General features: G+C 39.1%; 1 protein-coding gene across 17 annotated transcripts in view; it reads right to left on the bottom strand.

Annotated features, from left to right (window-relative positions):
- SVIL (supervillin) overlaps window positions 1–19,692 on the bottom strand; it is a 146,770-nt gene that overhangs the window by 59,024 nt on the left and 68,054 nt on the right. For 15 of the 17 annotated variants that reach the window (XM_074867015.1, XM_074866936.1, XM_074866971.1 and 12 more), the window contains 5 exons: window positions 12,403–12,469; window positions 7,181–7,272; window positions 2,380–2,437; window positions 2,100–2,251; window positions 1,002–1,686 (listed from right to left, as the gene is read on the bottom strand). In XM_074867015.1, the coding sequence (XP_074723116.1) occupies window positions 1,002–1,686; window positions 2,100–2,251; window positions 2,380–2,387 (845 nt within the window). In that variant the 5' untranslated portion in view covers window positions 2,388–2,437; window positions 7,181–7,272; window positions 12,403–12,469. Of the gene's footprint in view, window positions 1–1,001; window positions 1,687–2,099; window positions 2,252–2,379; window positions 2,438–7,180; window positions 7,273–12,402; window positions 12,470–15,417; window positions 15,835–19,692 lie in introns of those variants that run through there. The other 2 variants (XM_074866945.1, XM_074867043.1) reach the window with 2 other exon arrangements.

Raw genomic sequence — 19,692 nt, 5'->3', positions numbered from 1 at the left:
ATCATTTTTCGCCACAACATTTTAACTTATGTTTTTACAGTTATTATTTTCCATCTATCCCCTTACCTAGAAATTAAAGAATCACCCTTAGAGAAAATCATACTTCTAAAAAATTCTTAGTCACGTGTTGTTTTCAGTCACCATAACACTTTGACAGTCTGGTTTTGCACTACAGTGTGAAACTACAATGCGAAATTAGTGAAAACTACTTTTTTTTCCCCTTCTGGAAGAATCTGGTTACCTTATTACTGGAGTAAATTTGCAAATCTGAACTAATTCAGCATACCATGAGGGAGGCTATGTTTTCCAAATTCAGCATGGAATTTTAACTCTCCCCTCTTTCCCTTCACACACATATCCTGATATTATCTGAAAGATTAACTATCACAGTTCAAAAGGGTTTTTACACTTCGACAGCAAGAAAACCAATCAACTATTATATTTCAACTGACCCAAGACACTTTTCAGCTTTTAACTGAGACCTGTTTTATTTTGGTGGAAGCTGCCATGAAACTACTCAAATCTTCACTGAGAAACAGCTTGCCTTTACTTGGAAACCCCCACCCAAACAATTATAGGATATAGAGGAAAAAAGTTAAAGGCTTGATCTAACAGGTTATGAAAAAATAAAGAAAGCAGATTTAGGATCATAACTCCTTCGATTTCTAGTTTGTGTAAGTATCTTAAACGTCAGTTATTCCATTCTCTCCCCCCCCCCCCACCCCCACCCCCCACCCCGGGCCTAATTTTAGAATAAATTCTAGAAATATAAAGTGAAACCAAGGACATATCTAATCCTAGAAACAGATACCCACTTCCTTGTATCAGAAACACATTGCGATTCAAAACACCCAACCAATCCAGCCTGAGACATCCAAAGCTACTAAATACACTCTTCAAGGTTAATAAATACATTCTCATAGGTACTGTAGACATTGCTGCAGAAGGTGATTAAGATAAAGGAATCTATAAAAAAAAAAACGGTTAAAAATAATGCTTACCTTTGTCTGATGTTGCTGTGCAAGGGCTGGTCATTCTGCAAATGGATTGGTGAGGCTGCCCGCTTTGGTGAAGAAAGGGACTCTCTGGGGGTTTGCTTTGGTGATATTGGCACTTCATTATAGGAGGAAGATTCTTGTCCAGAAAGTGATAGGGAGACAGAGTTATCCAAGGTTGCTGAAGGGTTAGAAGCCTGTCTAATGGCACTGTCATCATCTACTTTTCTATCACTCTTCTCATTTGAGAGGTCTTCTTTATCTGGAACACCATCTTTTTCGTGGCTGGAGTACTCTTTGGATTCAGAAATCACACTCTTTGATTCCTTTGTCTCAGTCCTGGACAAATACAGGGAGCCACAGTCCTTGTTTTCCTCATCTTGCCTTTCACTTTTCACTCCCTTTCTTTCCACGCTGTCAGGATCTTTCCTTGCCCGTGTATATCTCGATGAGTAGTCAGAATCCAAATCAGAATCAAGAGATAATCCGTATTTTTCTGCCAGCTGGCGCCTCCTCTCTGCCTTGTACCTAGCTATTCTTTCTGCTTTTGACTCTAGTTCCTGGACATCCATGTTTCCTGTACTATACAAGGGCTCTGTATTACCTCCTGTGATTTCTGCTCGGTATCTGGATGATCTGGGTTGTTTTTCTATGGAAGAATCTGAAGTTTCCTCCTCTTCATTTGACCTTCCTGTCAAAAGTACAATGTATATGAACAGGTCCACCCAAAACTCTGAGTACCCTACCCACCATTCACATTGAGTGAACTAAAAGCTTCCCATTTTCTTGCAATTTGAAGTGTACTAGTGACTGCACAGACACATTACATTTTTGCACTTATGTCTCCAAAAGTACATACAAAAGATTAAGAAGTATGTATTAGTTATAATTCTTTAAGAGTCTCATATCAAACTGTTGTCATTTTAAAACAATATGGATAACCAACCTTTTTCAAGTAAGACAACTGGAGAATTAAAAGGCAAGTTAAATAACAACCTGATCACAGCTCTTCTATAAAATTCCTCTCTGTGTATTGCACAAATGATAGGGTAGCAAACATGAAGTCATTCAGCAATGCAAGACTGATTGATATATACCACTTACCTAAGTGGGGACTGTATGGATCAGTTGCACGCATATATCTTGGTGTATCTTCCTCTAGTAAACGATGTGTGACTGATCCTGGACAGTTTTGTAGAAGCATAGGTTGTGTATCATTTTCAATTCCCTCTAAGCGTCTAGCTATTCTCTCTTTTCTGAAAAAGATGTGAGAAATGTGAAATCAGGCATCTTTGAAGATTTGAGGGGAGAGTTTCTAAGAGGAGGTAACAAAACAAGCTGTGTGTTTTGTTTTACAGACCAAAGACTTTTTTTTTTTTGTTACCTTTTCATTTCCAAAAAATCTTGGTTGTTTGGTTCAAACAGTTTTCTTAATTCTGAAACTGAGACAACAAAAGATTATACAGTTTATAAGCTACCAAGTTTCAGAAACTCACAGAAACTTGCTAAAATGCTTTAGAATAAGAAAGAACAGTCAAAAAAATTTAAGAGGTTTGAAATAGCTTTTGTCAGGGAACAAGCATTTTGCTCTTGTTTTCCTAGTTTATTAAGCTTGTGCTGTCAAAAGTGCCTTAGGCACAGAGATGCAAACACCAAGGAGTCCTCCCCTCCAGGTACTTCCAGGCTAAGCTAGAATCTGCTATGCCATCCTAGCAGTTTTCAAGATCTAGTATAAACTGGGCATATTGTATTTTGATTAGCTGAGATCAAGTTTAGGTGCTATAGTAACCTGTTGCAAAACCAGGCAGCATGGAATTACTGTTTACCCTGTCTAAACAAAGGTTGGGGACTATGTTGAAAGACAAACTGTGTCCCCTATTCCTTACTTTCCTCCACTCCCTTATATTGAGCAAATCCCAAGAATCCCAGGGATTCATGGTTGTAGAGAAAATTACTGTGTACCCTCATGATATTCCTGCATGGTTAATCACTGTCTACTTTGCTAATTTTCCCTTGTAGTTTTAATCAGACCTACTTTCCTTCTCTCCCCCTAAACTGGTGGTCCTATATGCTAGTAGACAGCTGTCACAGTTCACAAAATAGTAGCAAACCAACAGGAGGCCCGATAGATGAAGTAATCCCTATATATATACACACACATATGCGCACAGTTACCAGTGATGTTTGCAAACCACATTGGAGCAGCGAGTGCTACATAAACAAGTGTAGTGTGACTTCTTACCACCAGGAAGAGAAACCATCCAGACTGTCAAAGGACACAGTGAACTGGGGGGTGTGGGGGGTGTGTGGTGTGGTGTGTGTGCCTAACACCACCACCCCGCCCCCCCCCCCCCCCCCCCGACTCCCCCCCCATATCATTGCCTTGGCAAAGACATGGTGCTAAAAGCTGTGTGTGCCTATTCTGATGAAACGTACCTGTGGAGTTCTGACCCTGTTGACCCAGGGATCAAAAGTTAAAGTAAGCTAAAGTCTACAGCCTGCTAAATCAGCCCTAGATTACCATCAGAAATGCCTGATGAGTCAGGAGTGTCTAGTAGACACTGTTCCGCACCACTGCAGAAGTAAATCTATCAGCTTTTTCCCCTATCAGACTTCATCACTGGATACTTAGAAGATAAACATTTTTGAAACACCACCCTTTTAAAGGTCGGATGCAGCTTCTCTTCCCTTCCTCTGCTGCAAGAGCTCACACGTGCAGCTAAGTCAGGGTTTCAGTTTAGCTGACACACATCCAGGAAGTTTGCTGTAGTCAATACCAGTGCACACACCTCATAGATACAGATAGGTCCTATTGATGTTGGCTGTCGTATCAACCTTATGTGCTGAAAAGCCATTAGGACTCCTGGTAAAATGTCTTGGATCAGCAAGAATGAATGTATTCTGATCATGAGTGCTCAGAGAAGCAAATGAATTAGGTATGAATATAGTGTCTGAGGCTACAGATGAGTGCCTACTGAGAATGTGCAATTAACAGGGGAAAGAAATCAACTGGGCCACTTGCCAAAACAGCTCCTTTAGTCCACATTTCTACAGAAGGCAGACTCAAGCTATCTGCTTCAATTTCTCAAGCCAGGTTAGCTCAGATTGTAACCATGCTATCAAAAAAATCTAATACGTACATATTTGATGCAACTAGCAGTGCAGAGTAGCTAAGTATGCAGCTACTTAACAGTGCTAACTCAAGGGACACCTCTTCCGTGCCTAGTTTTAGCATCTGCAGCAAACCAGATTGAAGCCTGTGCTGTTGACAAGGTCGACAGTGCAAGATAGCCACTGAAAGTCAGCAACCTCCAGGCACAGATCTCTGGAGATGAATGAAAACTGGACTTGGGCAATACAAAATTCGCATCCTGAACTGACACCAAAGAAAAGATGAGCCCTTACGTTGTGTTTTCACAGACTTCAGTCTCAATGCATGAGCAGTTCCCGGTGCTGCCCTACCTACTCAAGCTGTGCTAGCAGTGGAACTGCATTAAACACAGAACTTATCCATATGAAGCCAGCCTTCGTCTCACATTCACACCGAAGGAAATGATTTCTCATAAATACTTTGCTCTCACCTCTGCCAAATCTACTTCTGTTTAAGTTTGTTCCTCTGGCTATTAGAGTTTTTCTGTTTCATCTGTTGGCTATACATACATAAAACGGTCAAAACAAAACCTGTCATTGTTCTGCCACTTCAGACAGGTCAAAGGCCTCCACAGTTCACAGTTAATAAAACTACATTCCATCCAAATCCTGATCATTTTTCTTCCCTAGTCACAGATTTATACAGTCCTTAAAACGATCATCAGAGAACAGGTCTTTTACAGAGCTTTAGTAAAGTTCTAAAGCATAGCTTCATATACAGAAGTCTTCTTTTTTTTTTTTTTCCCCCGAAAAAGGAAACTTGACTATAAGTCGTCTGCATACAAGAAATGCGGAACATCCAAAGAACTCCCAGCAGCATTAGCTCAACACCCTCTTGCTACGTGTTAGCTGAAGTTCCAGAGATTCTACTACCGCTTTGCAGCCCTAAAAAGAGCACTGGCCTCATGAAGAATCTCTCCAACACCTTCCCAAACAAGATGGGACAAAAATAGCATGGGACTACTCTATGCTGCCTTACACTTTTTCCACACTTGAGATTCCAGACAGTAATTTCAGCTAGGTTGGCCAACATCTGCAGAGGTTTTTTTATGAAAGCAGTTTCAGCAATATTCTTCTGGTAAAGTGGGGGAAAAAAGCATAAGAAAGCAAAAAAAAAAAAGAAGATAAAATGCAGTAAATCTACTCTAGTGATTTCTTTTTGCTCAATAAAATATTTGACCTCAAAACATGAAAGGCAGTTGGAGAAATTTCACTCACAAAGACACTGGTTGGTCCTTGCAAGCTTAGGTGATCAGGTTTCTCTTTTTTAGTTTGCAATTTGAATATGCTGGTGCCATTTTTGCAATTTTTCAACATGACCACCAGAAACTCCACCATTTCAAAGACACCCACCTTCCAAAAGTCCCTAGTAGTAAGTGAGCACACACATTTGTGAAGCCTCAATAGATGTGGATCAAAAGTTTACCTGTCAGAGACTTAATTTCTCAGAGCTGGTAAATAACCATTGCAACACAGGTATACACATTTTCATTTTGAGGAAAATATAGCACAACAGTGAAGCCTACCAGTCTCGTTCCTACCTCCTCCTCTCCTCACCTGGAAACATGATGGTTTACAAACCAGGTTGGAGAAGCATTTATCTTCTGTTTATGCTAGCAGAGGCATACTAACATGTTCAATGCTTAACTGCAGGCAGCATTGTGTGAGTCTTCAGCTAGACTCTTTGAACCGCAGTTCAGTTTGTATCAGTTGAAAATTAAATACATTCCTCTGATTTTCCAACATGTGCAAATCTAGATCAAAGTTAGGCCCTAGATGGGACAAATAACCTAGATTTTCAGAAGGTGTTTGGCCTCAAGTAGTCCCCTCAGAATATCACCATCAGTTCCCACTGTTTACTTTTTCTTAAGTCTGGTACACACCATATCTGACGCCTTTATTAGGATAATAATTTCTTATGATATAGAGACATCTTGGAATGTAAATTAGTTCACTGAGAAGCAACTTACAGAGAAGGTTTCTCAAGTGAAGGCTCTCACAATTAACTTGTTGGCCAGCGTGATTGTAAAGTTAAGTATATAGAAAAATGAGGAACTATGTATTCTTACTGACTAGCGCTCTCAGGAAGTCTGTATCGTATTAATGCATACCACTCTATTCCATCACTGTGTCAATGAAATCTCGTTCTGAACATCTGTAATGATTATATTATAAAAGCAAGCACACCACTTAAGTATCAGTTGAATGTTATGCTGGAAGAAGGACTCCTTTCTAAAGGAACTCTGCAACAAAGTACACTAAAAGAGCAAGCCAGTTCCTTTACACTGGGATTAGTGCATCTAGCCTTGTAGTTTGTCCAAAAAAAGGTAAATACCATCAAGAACACAATTTTAACTGAAGTTCCGAGATAGACAACATCCCTGAGTGAACATCTTTATGACAGTTAGACATAGTTCTTCAGTCAAATGTCACCCTTTACTGGTCAAGAACTATTTCCAAGCCATTTGTGATTTCCTCCAAATAATTCAAGAGAATTAATTCTTGCCTCTACCCCAACTATGTCAAAAGATAAAGATAGAACTGCTGTTTTCTTCATAAGTTATTCAGGCTAAGAAGTTTTAAAAGAAAAATAATCCCAAAACCCATATGTAGTGCATGTCCTTTAGCATGTAAGACTAAAATTCAGTATGTAGTCAGTTGGTCATGCAAGCACAGTGATTCTACCAACCACCGAATGGGACTGAAAAGAGTTATGACTACAAACCAAGTTAATACCTTTGAATTCAGTATTAATCTAACTGTACAAAGAAACTTCTCTGAAGTTCTGAATTTTAACTACATAACCTATTGAAAGCTAGGTAAACAAAGCTGAACTTTATGAAGCAGGCATGTAACAAGGCCTTGTAAAAGAGCATTGTGGTTCATCCCCTATGCATACTTCACAGGGAAAAAAACCCTCATTTACAAAACACAAGTGCCAAAGTGATTTTTAACCGTGCCTTGCACTTGCATAGACTAAACCTCACATGCTGTTAAATTACCACTTGTGTTCATAATGTGACTCCCTTACCTACCTTTTGGAAGTACTGCTAAGAGATTAGCATCAATATCCTTTGTGCTGTTTGCAAGTTCTTCTTTATCTTCAAGTGAGAACTCCTTCTGAAAACTGAAAAAAACATCTGGTTTACAGAACTGTGGATGTTTCTGCTACAAATCAAATAAAGCCAAGATGTACCCAATTTACTGCAAGATAGTCTAACAGAGAAAGCAAAGAAAATATTTTCCATAAGAGCAAAATAAGAAATAACCCCAAGAACCTCACAAAGCCAAACCTAACATAATTTGAAACTTGTTTGGAATTGACTGTGACACATTTTTGCATTAAATTACTGACTGGAGACTGCCTCCAAAACATTCTACTAGCAACTACATTTGAAATAATCTGTATTGAATGATTCTCCATAAATACAAAAACGTATTTCATCAAACGCAGTACTGTACTTCACCTAGAAGCCTTCTGCATGACTGCCCTATTGTTACTGCACTGATCTCTGGATCTTATATGGCTTATAACACACTAATATGAGCAGATCATTTAGTTTTATACCTTGTCTTTTCAAAACAGCAAAAAATGCGCATTTCTATGAAACACGGTATTTCTTTAAATGTGTTCATTAAATATACACATTTTAACTGTAAAATGTAGGTATCATAATGGTCTAAAGTAGATACTGTCTAAAGTAGAAACTGTCTTAAGTAGACACTTTTTTGGAGGAAGTGTTCCTCCTAAACAAAGGAGGATTTTTCTCTCCAGTTATTAAAAACAGAGAGAGAACTGCTGTATTCTGCCATTATGACTTCTAAACTATCCCAACTGGGCATAAGAAAACTTATACTAGTCTTAAAACCTTTAGTAAACTGTGTAGACAGGTGTAACAGATACAAATTCCCACAGTGATCCCAGGGTCTTCATTTTGCCACGGTAGTGATGTGTTATACTATTTACTGTCATTTTGATAAGACAAATTGCACAGTCTTACTGTTGGAAAAATCCATCCTTAGGACAGTTTTTCAATGGCTTTTTAAAGAATTGAATACCCTTTCATCAAGGGTATTTGGTTAGAAAAGAAAAAATGGTAAAAAAAAATTCTGTACTCACTATTCCAGAAGAACATTTCTCATTGAAAAGAGTTTTAACATATAAGGACTAATAACATTTTACATGAACTCCAAGAAGTATTTGCTTCTTTATCATTTAAAAATAATATTCCTTTGTAAGACACTGAGAAGAGAATAAACCCCTTGAAATGACAATAAAGAAACTGGGCTGTGTCACATTCAGGCACCATGCCACCTGCTGCAAATCATGTCCAACAACTGCACTTACAGAAATTATTCCAGGGACTGCCAAGAAAAGCATTGTTAGCCACTACAGAGAACAGCAAACAGAAGATGAAGAGCTGCAATAAGCTGCCCATTACAGAAAACTGTGTATCCTTACAGGGTGAAAACACTTTAATGGAACAAAAAACAAAATAAGCAGCCACAAGCAAATGGGTGCATGTGTCATCTGAGACTGGGCAGAGACTCAGACAGTTAACCGCATGTTTCTATATGCCTAACCCCACACTGCCAACACTCATGATTCTTATTAGCCTCACAATATGTTATTTTCTTATTGACACAGCTTCTGGAGAACCCCTAGGTATAGAGATTCCCAGTTTCCATTTGAAAGAAGTTTCTACTCCTTTTGGCTGAGGATGGGTTTGAAGAATGCAAATAATACTGGCCTAAGGCTATAAATCAAACCCAAAATTTGTTTTTGTCAAACCAATTTGATTACTTAAGACTTGTCTCAAAAGTGCTGAGGGAGCAAGCTCATGACTTTTGAATACCTGGGCTTTATTTAGTAGCATCTCCAATTGCTTTCATAATGCTTGTGACAGTGCAGCATCTTACATTTCCATAAACATGGGACTCAGTACAGAAAAGCATTCACTAATACAGCAAAATCCTTGTTTAAATTAACTATTCACTAACATCCACAACTATGCCTCAGTCCCACATGAATTTCCAAGGGTAAAATCATACAGAATCAGGACTGGCACTAGCTTGCTGGTTCTAAAAAGAATTGTATTATTGGATTGCTTGACAATCTTCAACACACTTTTAAATACTGTAGACTAGTTAGGTTCACTCCTGCCCCTTTCTCCAAACTCCAGGGAGTTCCAGGGACTCTGAAGCCAGAGACCCTCTAAACCCAGTCTAAATGTCTTTCACTGGGTTTCCATCCATTTGTTCTCATGCCAATGTTGTTGGTTACCTCACTTACCTACCTTAACGGAAGTTTTCCACATCTACTCAGCTGTCTCAAGACAGGCCCCCAGTTTCATTGACTATCTGTAAAAATGTTCTCTACCTATTCCAGTTTTAAGTCATCTTTTTTTGTATGTGGTGACCAGAATTGGACAGTCTTGATTACAGACCTGGGTCTTAGCAGTGTCTTCTAAAACCAGAATGAATGCTGGGGTCTACAACACATTTGCCTTTTATATCTACACTATATTGGTTGCTCAATCCCGCAAGAGAAACTAATATGCCAAGGCTTTGCTTTCATCAGTTGCAAGTGACAGAAAAATTTATCAGCCCCCAATGCACAACTGCGCACTTAGTATTATTACATTACATCCTTTTCTATTACTCCTCAAGGTCATCCAGTTCTTCCTGTATGTGAGCTCCCTCCCTCTTTGTACTGAAGGTGGCTTCCAACCTTTGCTCACTTGCAGATTTCATTAAAATTCTTTTAACAACCACAAACTTCTTAACCCTCGCTGGGTGACACAGCATCATAGGTTATCTGCTTTGTGAAAGTCCCTTCACAGCTCCCGTTATGCTCTCATTTTCCATTTCCCTCTGGACAGACTGTCAACTTTTATTTACTTGTTTATTTTTAAATGATTAACTATTTTCATACACTGACTATTTTGTCTGCAACGGAGGAGTTTTTCCTCTTCAGAGGCATTTTTGCTGTCTCTCGCAAAGCTGCAGGTGGCATTGCTTGTTTTAAATATTTACACATTAGAAACACAAAATGCTTTAAACCGATGTATCAATTACATTGCTTTCACTTGCACAGAGAATTCAGAGACAGAGTACTGCTCTGAAGATGATACAGTCAAGCCAAACAATTAGCTATTTATAGATACATATATAAAATGAGTTCTAAAAATGAAAGTAGGCATATTTAGGACATGTCAACGGTATTCAATAAGAACACTCATTAGGAATCTAACTTGAGTTGGAATGATGTTAAAGCAATTTCAAACAGTAAAAAAAAAAAGAAAAATATATTTACAGGACACTACTCATAAGGGTTTTAAAAAAATACACTCATAAGTAATTCCTCACCAAGAGTTCTCTTTTTCCTCAAAGGAATGTCTCCCTGCTTTATTAGTTTCTCTGCTAAAGGAGCAGTTGCAGCATCAATTTAGTTGCTTAAGCAGAGTCAGACAGTCAGGCTTGGATTGCCAAGTATATTGCACCTTCAAACTCATCCACAACCCTGTTCTAGAAGTATCGCAACTACATCTACTCATCTTTGCTTTTCTTAATTTCTCAAGTCATGCTACAAATTTAGGTGCAGATTCCAAGCAGCAGCACCAGGAGTTTCTGCATTTAACAGCTAGGCTATGCACATTCCTTATTAAAATTTAAGGCATATGTGGGTTTCTCTAAATGAAAAAAAAAAAAAAATTAGAAGTTTGCAAGAATTCTTTCTTCTTAAAGTCCCTGTTAAAACTGGATATTGAAAGGGGAACTTCTCCTCCTTTGCCTGCCTGAAATACAGCCTGTGATCATGGTTCATGAAATGCAATCAACAACATGAGGTCCCACAAGTTTGTTTCGCACAGAATTTGTGTGTGGTTTGGCCTCAGGTTCCCAACAAACTCATACTCTCCAATGTTCAGGAATTCATATGATTCCTATTAAAACACAGGCAACAATATTTCACAACCTCAATAGTTTTTCTTTAAAAACAATGTATAATGTGGCATTAGTATTTGACAGTCTCAGTAGTTATACTATTCTTGCAACTTCCAAAGTAAGTGTGGGCTGCTTCTATACATCAGGGATTCCAGGCTGAAAACTTCATCAGCTGCAGCAGCAGCAGCATACAGTTTCTAAATAGCTGTCCCACTAACCTAGTTACATGCCCAAAATCAAGCAGAAGTTTGATCCAAATGCCACTGGTAACACTGCCCTGTCATCTGGATTAAAGCTACGGGATATACTGAGATTTCATGATCGAAACACATGCATGAAAATCCACTTGTATACGTGCCAGTTAGGTGCCTGGCATTCTTTTTTCTTCTCTTTCTCTACCTCCAAGAGAATTTCCTTCCCTGGACTCTTACATAAAAGATACAGTCATATCCTTCTCTACTACTCTCATTTCTACTTTCTCCTACCTGCCTTCCACAACACAATGCATCTTGTACACCTATTCCCTCCATCTCTCTACAGTATCTAAGAAACACTATGGCAGGGAATCAGGTGTGCTCCAGGTGTGCGTTGACTGAAAAGATGCTTGCAAACATGAGCCTGGGTGCCTAAGACTGGTGGATTACTGTGCAGCTGAGCCAACAAAACAGCTGGTCGCTGAGGCAAGAATCAGTTCCCAACTCCCTGACATCCACTCTGTGCCATTATGAATGAGTCCAGCAGGCACAAAGGTGGACACCAAAAACATGGTGATGAACATGACCTGCCACCTTGCTTAACTGTGAACTGTATCCCCTTACTCAGCCCTGTGGAACCATGCCCTAAGACTGCAGGCATGAGGCAGCATGGCCCTGCAAGGAAGCAGCACCAACTCTCCATTCATTTCGTGTGTCCCCCTTGTGTACTGACAAAGCTCTCTGCATGGCTCTATAATTAATTCACCCATTTCAGCCACCTTCTTTTTCAGACAGATCAGTTTTCCAAGCTGGTTCACTAAATGTCTGTACTGTGTCCATGCCATGCAAGGAAAAATGGGCACTGCAGTGCCAGGAGGCTCAGTGCTGAGTGGGACTTTTCCCTTAGCAATGCCATCTATAAGTTTTCACATTACTTAAGAGGCAGTTAGTGTTTTCAACACCCGTTCAGAGCATCTGCTTTATGCCAAACCTTGGTCCTGCAAGAGGACCAATAATCATTTTCCCTGACAAAAGAATAAACATAGATTCAAGCAATGACTGCAAGTTACAATTGTGCAACCAGACATCTTCACTGGGCAAGAAAAACTTGACCTTACCTTAACGCTCTCTTCCTTTGGAGCAATCGTGAAGGTTTAAATCTGACTGAGTTTTCTTTGTCAAAATCTGTGAAATGAAAAAAAAAAAACACAGCATAGTGAAGATGTTTTAATGAACAGGGAACTTTTACTCTCCAATCATAGTCCTTTTCCACTGGAAAAGATGGTGCAAAGGCCTTCCCTCTAGTCAAAGGGGCATAATCTGGCATGTCCAAGATGGTGATAAACCAAAGCCTTGGAAAAACGAGTACAGGCAGTAAACATGTCAAAAGCATCAACACTTTATGGAACTGCCATATTCTAATCCCAGTATTCATGGCATAGCACTGCAGCCTGAGGCTATCATTTAAACTCCTTGACTCAGTTTCCCAGCTTATAAAATGGGCAGCAGATGTATTTATGAAGCACTCTGCAAATAAGAAATGCTGCAAGCAGCAAGAGCCTTTTTGGCTGCAGCCTAGCAATACTATAAAAACTGCATATTCACTGCAGAAGTCGGAGATGCCCAGCTGAGGATCTGTTGCAACAACAGTATTATGCCATCCATGACAGAAATATTTCTGAAGGTTGTCTACTGTTTAGAAGCTCCCATTTTTTTTCTCATAGCCTTAGAACATGCTTACTTTCAGAGGGGAGTACCTGCTTACACTGAGAGCAAAACTGTGTCAGATACAGCCTTATGTTCAAAAAGTATGTATTACAAAGCCACTAGGTTCCCAAACCTGTGTGAACCATAACAAGCAATGGACAATCTCCCCTCTCCCCCCAGATTTAACGTTTTCATTTCTGCAGTCAAGAGCATCATCATCAGGTCTAAACAATGAACAGTGGCAAGGAGGACCGGTGCTCCAAGTACCAGGTCCCTCCATTAAACAATGAGGACACCATTAAGAGACCTCAGAGAACTACTAGTCAGGAAGCAGAGGAGCACCTGGTCTGTGACTGCTACTGAAAAACACACGAAGCTACTATTAATTTACTCCCAATGGGAAAATTGCCTTCTGTCCCCATCCATATTAAGTCAACTACCCCAGGACCCTAAATTAATAAACAGTCACTGATGCAGTGTTCATTTTATTTTTCAAGGCAGACCTGAATATTACATGATCTGGACTTTAGAACGATTCAAAAGCAGCAACATCCCTTCTACTCTACCCCAGAGCTGAGGTTTAACTATTTCAAAGAAGAGTTAACTGGTAAAAAACCACTTTTTGCTTATACAAAGTATGTTAAAATCTAGGTAGGATGTATCTTTCTGTTGCAGAAAGGGTTTAATGAAACTTATTATAGCTGACAACATGGGTCTTAATTTGGCGAATGTATCTTTTGTCTGCCTCTCAAAACTTTTCACCTTCCTCTTTTCTGCTTCTTCCTGACACTTCTCCAGGTAAACATTTTTAAAAAAAAAAAAGAGTAAAATAAAAAAGACCATTTTAACAGCTTCATAAAGAGGTTTAAAATATGCAAAAAGGCATTTTTTTAGGCATCTGCTACAAGTCACTGCAGATTTCAAGCAGCTTTGCTAATAGCATTTTTCATCTTTAATAGGCAACTTTTTTCCTGTTTTTTTCTCTTTCCAAGTAAATGGAGAATAAAGCACGCAGATTACACAGAAACATCTTGACAGACCAAACCAGAATATTATAAGAAAAACAGTATGGATGGTATATGAATCATTGTATTTTACATGACAACATTAAAAAGAATACTCCATGACATAAGTATCCTCTAAAGAGGCCAGATTTACATTACTGTAAGAAGAGTAGGCAGTAACTAAAAAAGCCCAGCTCAGTATCAGCTTAGCTAATCAGAACCAGGCATATCTTAAATTTATAGCCATTCTAACAGGATATAACCCATCCTATAGTTTTTGGCACTAAAACAGCTGTCCACCATGAAAACCACAAGTAGACCACAGAGAAATTCTCCCTACCCTAGCCAAAACTGGAGAGGGGATATGAGAAGGGAAGAAAGTAGCTTTTGTTGCTTTGCTGGGAGAAGGGAGGAAGAAGGGCTGCTAAGAGGGGGCACACAAGCTGTTCTGACTCCTGCTACCCTTTAAACACATTCAATAACAGTCATACATACCACATGTATAATGCCTCAAAAACATCTTAAAACTTTGCTGTATTTCACGGGGGCAAGTTCCTCTCTTGCCTGCCCCCCCCCCCCCCCCCCCCCCCCCCTCAAACCCAACCAGACAATTATATTCTGTTATGCAGTTTTGATATTTTATGTATTTCCTCCTGTTCAAATTAAACCCCATGTGGGAGGATTAAAGTCCAATAAAACTTACTTACTACAATATGGAAGTCTTAAATACAAACACAGGAGAAAAAGTAAAACAACTCTGCTTAAAAAGAAAATAGATATGCCCACAAAAGAAATACCAGTTTAACACAGTCTTAATTCAATGGTTAATTTAAAGAAGAAAACCCACCCTCACAGTACCTGATATAGAGAAGGAAAATTTTTGCAACAGCATTTTGTTCCTTCTTTCATTGAAGAATTCTAAACATGCTCATAACCACATTAAAACAATTTTAAATATTTGCATTTAAAATTAGGAGTGTATTTACTGAAGTGTAAATCAAACTTGCTCACAACTTTAACCATTTGTTCAGTCTAGTTCCCCTCCCTCTTAGGTACAAACTACCAGATAAAACCACTATACATAATTTAATACATAGGAAATTTAAAATGTTGAATTTAAGAAAAAAGCAGTAGATGTACCCTTCCAGTGTTACTTAGTATATTTAAAGGCCCTAAATCAGCTGCAAGCTAAGCTAATTAAAAGATCCATCTAATCGGATCTTTCAAAAGTGTCCTTTAGGAAATAATGAAATAGCCTAGGTGACTAGCTGCATACCGATTGCTAAAGTAGCTAATGTAGCTGCAGAAGATCCAGTCAAACAATATTTACACATGCACATATATATATATATATATATATATGAGAGAGATTAAACACACACAAATGAACTGCATTTTCTTCCATCTACCTGGAACTCTTACCTTGCTCCTCAGAGTATTTAACATTTCCCAAATAGCTGGAGATCCAAGGATTTCTGAACATGGTTGCACAAACAAAGGATTCGGCAAAGAGAAACTACAATAGCAGCTAATTCTCAACCAGCCACAGCCCTAGGCCTGTCTTAGCAATATCGTGTAGAGATTTTTCATAGCACAGGACTGGAGCTGTCAGGCTATCGCGTCCCAGGGAGTACAGTAAATGCATAGCAATAGGCTGCAAGCTGGAGCAGCTCAAGCCAGTAATCAGATTACAAACAGAAATTAGGCACATGAATGCTAAAACAGATTGGGCAGTGGTGATTGGGAGATTTATAATATTACCACTTCAAAGATCCAGCCAAATCACACATTATATTCCTGCAAAATGAATGCAGAACCCCTAAATCCTCATATTAAAAAAAAAAAAAAGAAAAAACCCTCCGAAAAGAGAAAAAATTTCTTCGTATCTCTAATCAGGATAAACTGCAATACTTGCTCAAGAAAAACAGCATCCAGACTGCCAAAAAAATGGACTCTGTTAATCATATCATTATGCTAAACGTTTTGCCTAACTATTAGTTGGAACATTTAAAACAGACAAGATTTATGGATAACATATGAGAAAAATTACTGGTGGGGGTGGGGATTTAAGAACAGACACCACAGCTCCAAATATTTTAATCTGAGACAGAAGGTGTAAAATTGCACAAAAGCACTGTCTAGCTACCATTTTTTTTTATTAAACAGATTTGATGGATTTTGGATTGAAGAGTCAGAACCCTTTATAGTTCATTTTGAAAGTCTGGAAGTATTTGTTAGAAATGCTGCAATAACCCTAGCTCAGTCTTCCATACTGAACTACCTGATCATCTAACACACAGAGACATAAAGAAGCATTAAATAGGTGACCGAAACAGGTCCATGCACTTAACCCCATCCAACCAAAGGCAGCAATTGCCAACTAGCTTCCCTTCAACAGACTTCTTCCCTTCAAAAAGATTTCAACTAGTATCAGCAGAAAACTCACCACAAGGCTGAGGTTGTCAGGGCCATGAAAAGGTAGCCTAGAAACACAAGACTGAGGTTCTTGACTTTTCTTACCTATTTTTATGATACCTGGTAGAACAGGATTCTGATCCATGCTGGGAACCTCTATGTACATGCAAAATACAAGCAATGATGTAACAGGCTGCTTAACCACAAGTGAAAAATATAATCTATCAAAAACCTATTAATTTCTCTTGGCTCACCATGAAGTTGTATTTAGTCTCTCTAGGTCATCAAAACACTGTTTTTCATGCTAACAAGTTCTTGCAATGGACAGAAGACTATGCAGTCCATCTTGTCTAATGCCCCTGCTATTTGTAGTCATTTATTTATTTTTAAACATGAATAATGTTGGAGTCACCTTAACCGAAGCACCTTTTATTAGCTGATCTTTCAACACTCCAGAGCAACCTGGAACGAGAGTCACCCAACACAAGGAACATGGCATTGAAGACTCTGACTCACCAAGTTACATCCTTTGTTCAGAAAGATTTGATGGTACATACCACATTTTTTAATTTGCCCGTAACCTTACTGGCTCTTGTGTTTCATTCTAACCACTTCACAGCACTACCCATAGAACACAAACTGAACACTGCTGTGCTCTCTTGATCAGCTGTGAAAGCCTACATGTACTCAAGCCTAGTACATACAAAAGCAGTAACAAATAGTGTAATCTGTTAACACTGGTCCAAACTTGCCAATAACCTGAAAATCCGCTTTATGGCCTAGACATAAGTGCAGGTGTACTTGAAACACAAAAACGAGACAGTGCAGAAATAACAAAGAAGCTGGTAGAAATCACTAATGGGGACATTCTGGATCAGTATCTGTTTGGGTGGGTGTATCAATAAAAGAGAGGCCTAGTTCTGAAAAGATCCCTTCTTTCCAAACCCTGCATGTGTGAAGACTGCTTACTTGGTCTTGTGAATAGAAGTATTATTACCTAGAGCATTTTTAAGCACCTGTAACTCATCTGGTACACAGTAAGAGAACTGTTTCTTATAAAATGCAGATAAATAACACTCATTTGATAAATCTTGGGGCTGCAAGGTTGAAGAAGTTAGACTTGACAGCTGAGTTGATGCAATAGCTCATGGCTGCCAAGAAAGACAGTCCTACCCATTTCTCTCTGCAGGAGCTCTGCTACGTCCTCTCTCCTAGTGACCTAGTCAGATGACTAAACTGGTAGTAAATATTCCGTTTTATTTTTGCTGGGTATGATTTTTCAGGAGGTGCCAGAACAAAGAAAAAGGCACAGGATCTTATGATCAGGAAAGGGATCAACCCTTCTGGCTAACAAAGGAGGTGAGCTCAGCTCAGTTGTCATCCCTGTGTCTGGCAATGTCCCACATGACAGAGAGGAGGGGTGTATTTGTATTTGTGGAGTGAGGGGTCAGGATCCCACATTCCTCCGCTGTATATCACCTCCAACATTTTGTCCTCAGCAGGCTCATGGTGAAAGAGGTGCAGAAGATAAAGGCACACAGAGCTGCAGAAAGACAGAAAAACTCTATAGAGTGCCTTTCACAAATGTGTGTACTTTAAATGGGTTCTTGCTTCTGCTGTTCAAATTCTACTTGCAGAACACATTAAGAAGTCACTTTCTCCAACAGCTCTGGCTACCACCTAGGAAGGAATACTTGTGATAGGCTTTGGTGCAAGTAAGACTTTCCTACTATTTACAGCTGGCAGGTCAAGATACAGGGGCCATCTCATGGGATCAAAGAGAATTATTATAGAGGAAAGTAAAATATCCAATACAACAGCAACATCAAGGTTTCACAGAAAAACCTACCCAATACTCTACAGTTTGGCTTCAAGCTCTCTTCATGTTAGGTTGAAAGGTGATCACCAGTCACTGCTCTTTGCATGGTATCTATGAATTCACATTAATGTCACTGCTGTTAATACTGAAACTGTGCTACTGTGCAGAATCTGTGACCCCAGAGTTTGTTCAGTGTCTCTTCAAGACCAGGGGTATGTGCCAACACTGCTTCCAGCATTAAAACTCTTAAAGCCATGAGATGCTGGAGCCTTAGGATATTACATCAATGCTACGCACTTCACACAGATCATTGCAAAGATACAACTGTAGGTAACTAACAACTTCTCTCCCTCCTTTCCATCAAAATGGGACCACCTACTGCAAGATGGGCCTCTGTGCTGTTGCTTAACCAGCTTTGGCAGTGGAGAAGACACCTTGGTAAAACAGTAAGTCAGCAGGGTGAAGCAATGATATAAAGAAAAGAAGCCTTAGATTTAGTTTTTTTATGCTTGTTTGGAAACAGCAGGTTTAAGAGCAAGTCTTTCCCAAAAGAAAATAAATCCATCTCCAAATACTTGATGAGGTAAGGAAGAAGAGTATTTTGTCCTTCAAAGAGATCCAGTCTCCAGGACTTAGAAGTATGCTCAGCCAAACTATGTTATCAAGGCTGTGTTACAAATCGGTAGTAATGTTCTTGTCCTCCTCTGCCATCATTAATTCTTGAGCATTAGCAGCCTCCAACATAAGCAAACAAAGAGAGAACAACAGTTCAGCCCTTAGAAAGGGGGGCAGCCCAGCTGGAAGTTAAGTCTGCAGTCATCTGGGCAAAGAGCTAGAGGTTAAGCATGCATACATTTCAAATCTGAGACTGCTCATGAAAGACCAACTGGCAGTTAAATGCTGTTCTGAAGCTTCCCACAGGAAGAGAAGGAAAATATCTTCCTTTTTTCTGGCAAAACTAATCACTGTAATCAAAGCTGGACTTTAAACAGCTTGCAAAACTGTCCCAACTTACAGGGCTGCCAACCCCAAAGCACTGAAGAGTTATGAATCAGGTCCCACCAAGATGAAGTCTTTTTCTTTCTTAATTTTGATTGCTTACGAATTTATATTTAGAATTGTTCCTCTGTGATAAGGAGAACTAGATACTTTGTTGTGACTTGCAGTTATTATAAAAACAAAAATCAAAGAAGGCCATGACAGCTGTTTGAAGAAAGCCTAAAAATAAAGAGAGATCAAGAATGCAGAGGAAAGAAAACCCACAGTGACTACAAAGAAACTTTTAACAAATACGCTAGTTCGGTAAGCAGGAGTCTGAGTAGCACAGAAAACTGAGATGATCTGTAAGTAAGATGACGAAATCATATTTTCATTCACAATTCATGGGTAGAGATCTAAAAGGAGCTCATGAATTTTATTTCACTGCTCTTCTTCTGGACAAGGACAGCACCCTTGGAACAGCA

This window comes from Strix uralensis, chromosome 1 (genome assembly GCF_047716275.1).
Source record: "Strix uralensis isolate ZFMK-TIS-50842 chromosome 1, bStrUra1, whole genome shotgun sequence".
Taxonomy (NCBI): domain Eukaryota; kingdom Metazoa; phylum Chordata; class Aves; order Strigiformes; family Strigidae; genus Strix; species Strix uralensis.
The sequence above is the reverse complement of the archived record's forward strand: the minus strand, read 5'-3'. Positions and strand labels throughout refer to the sequence as shown.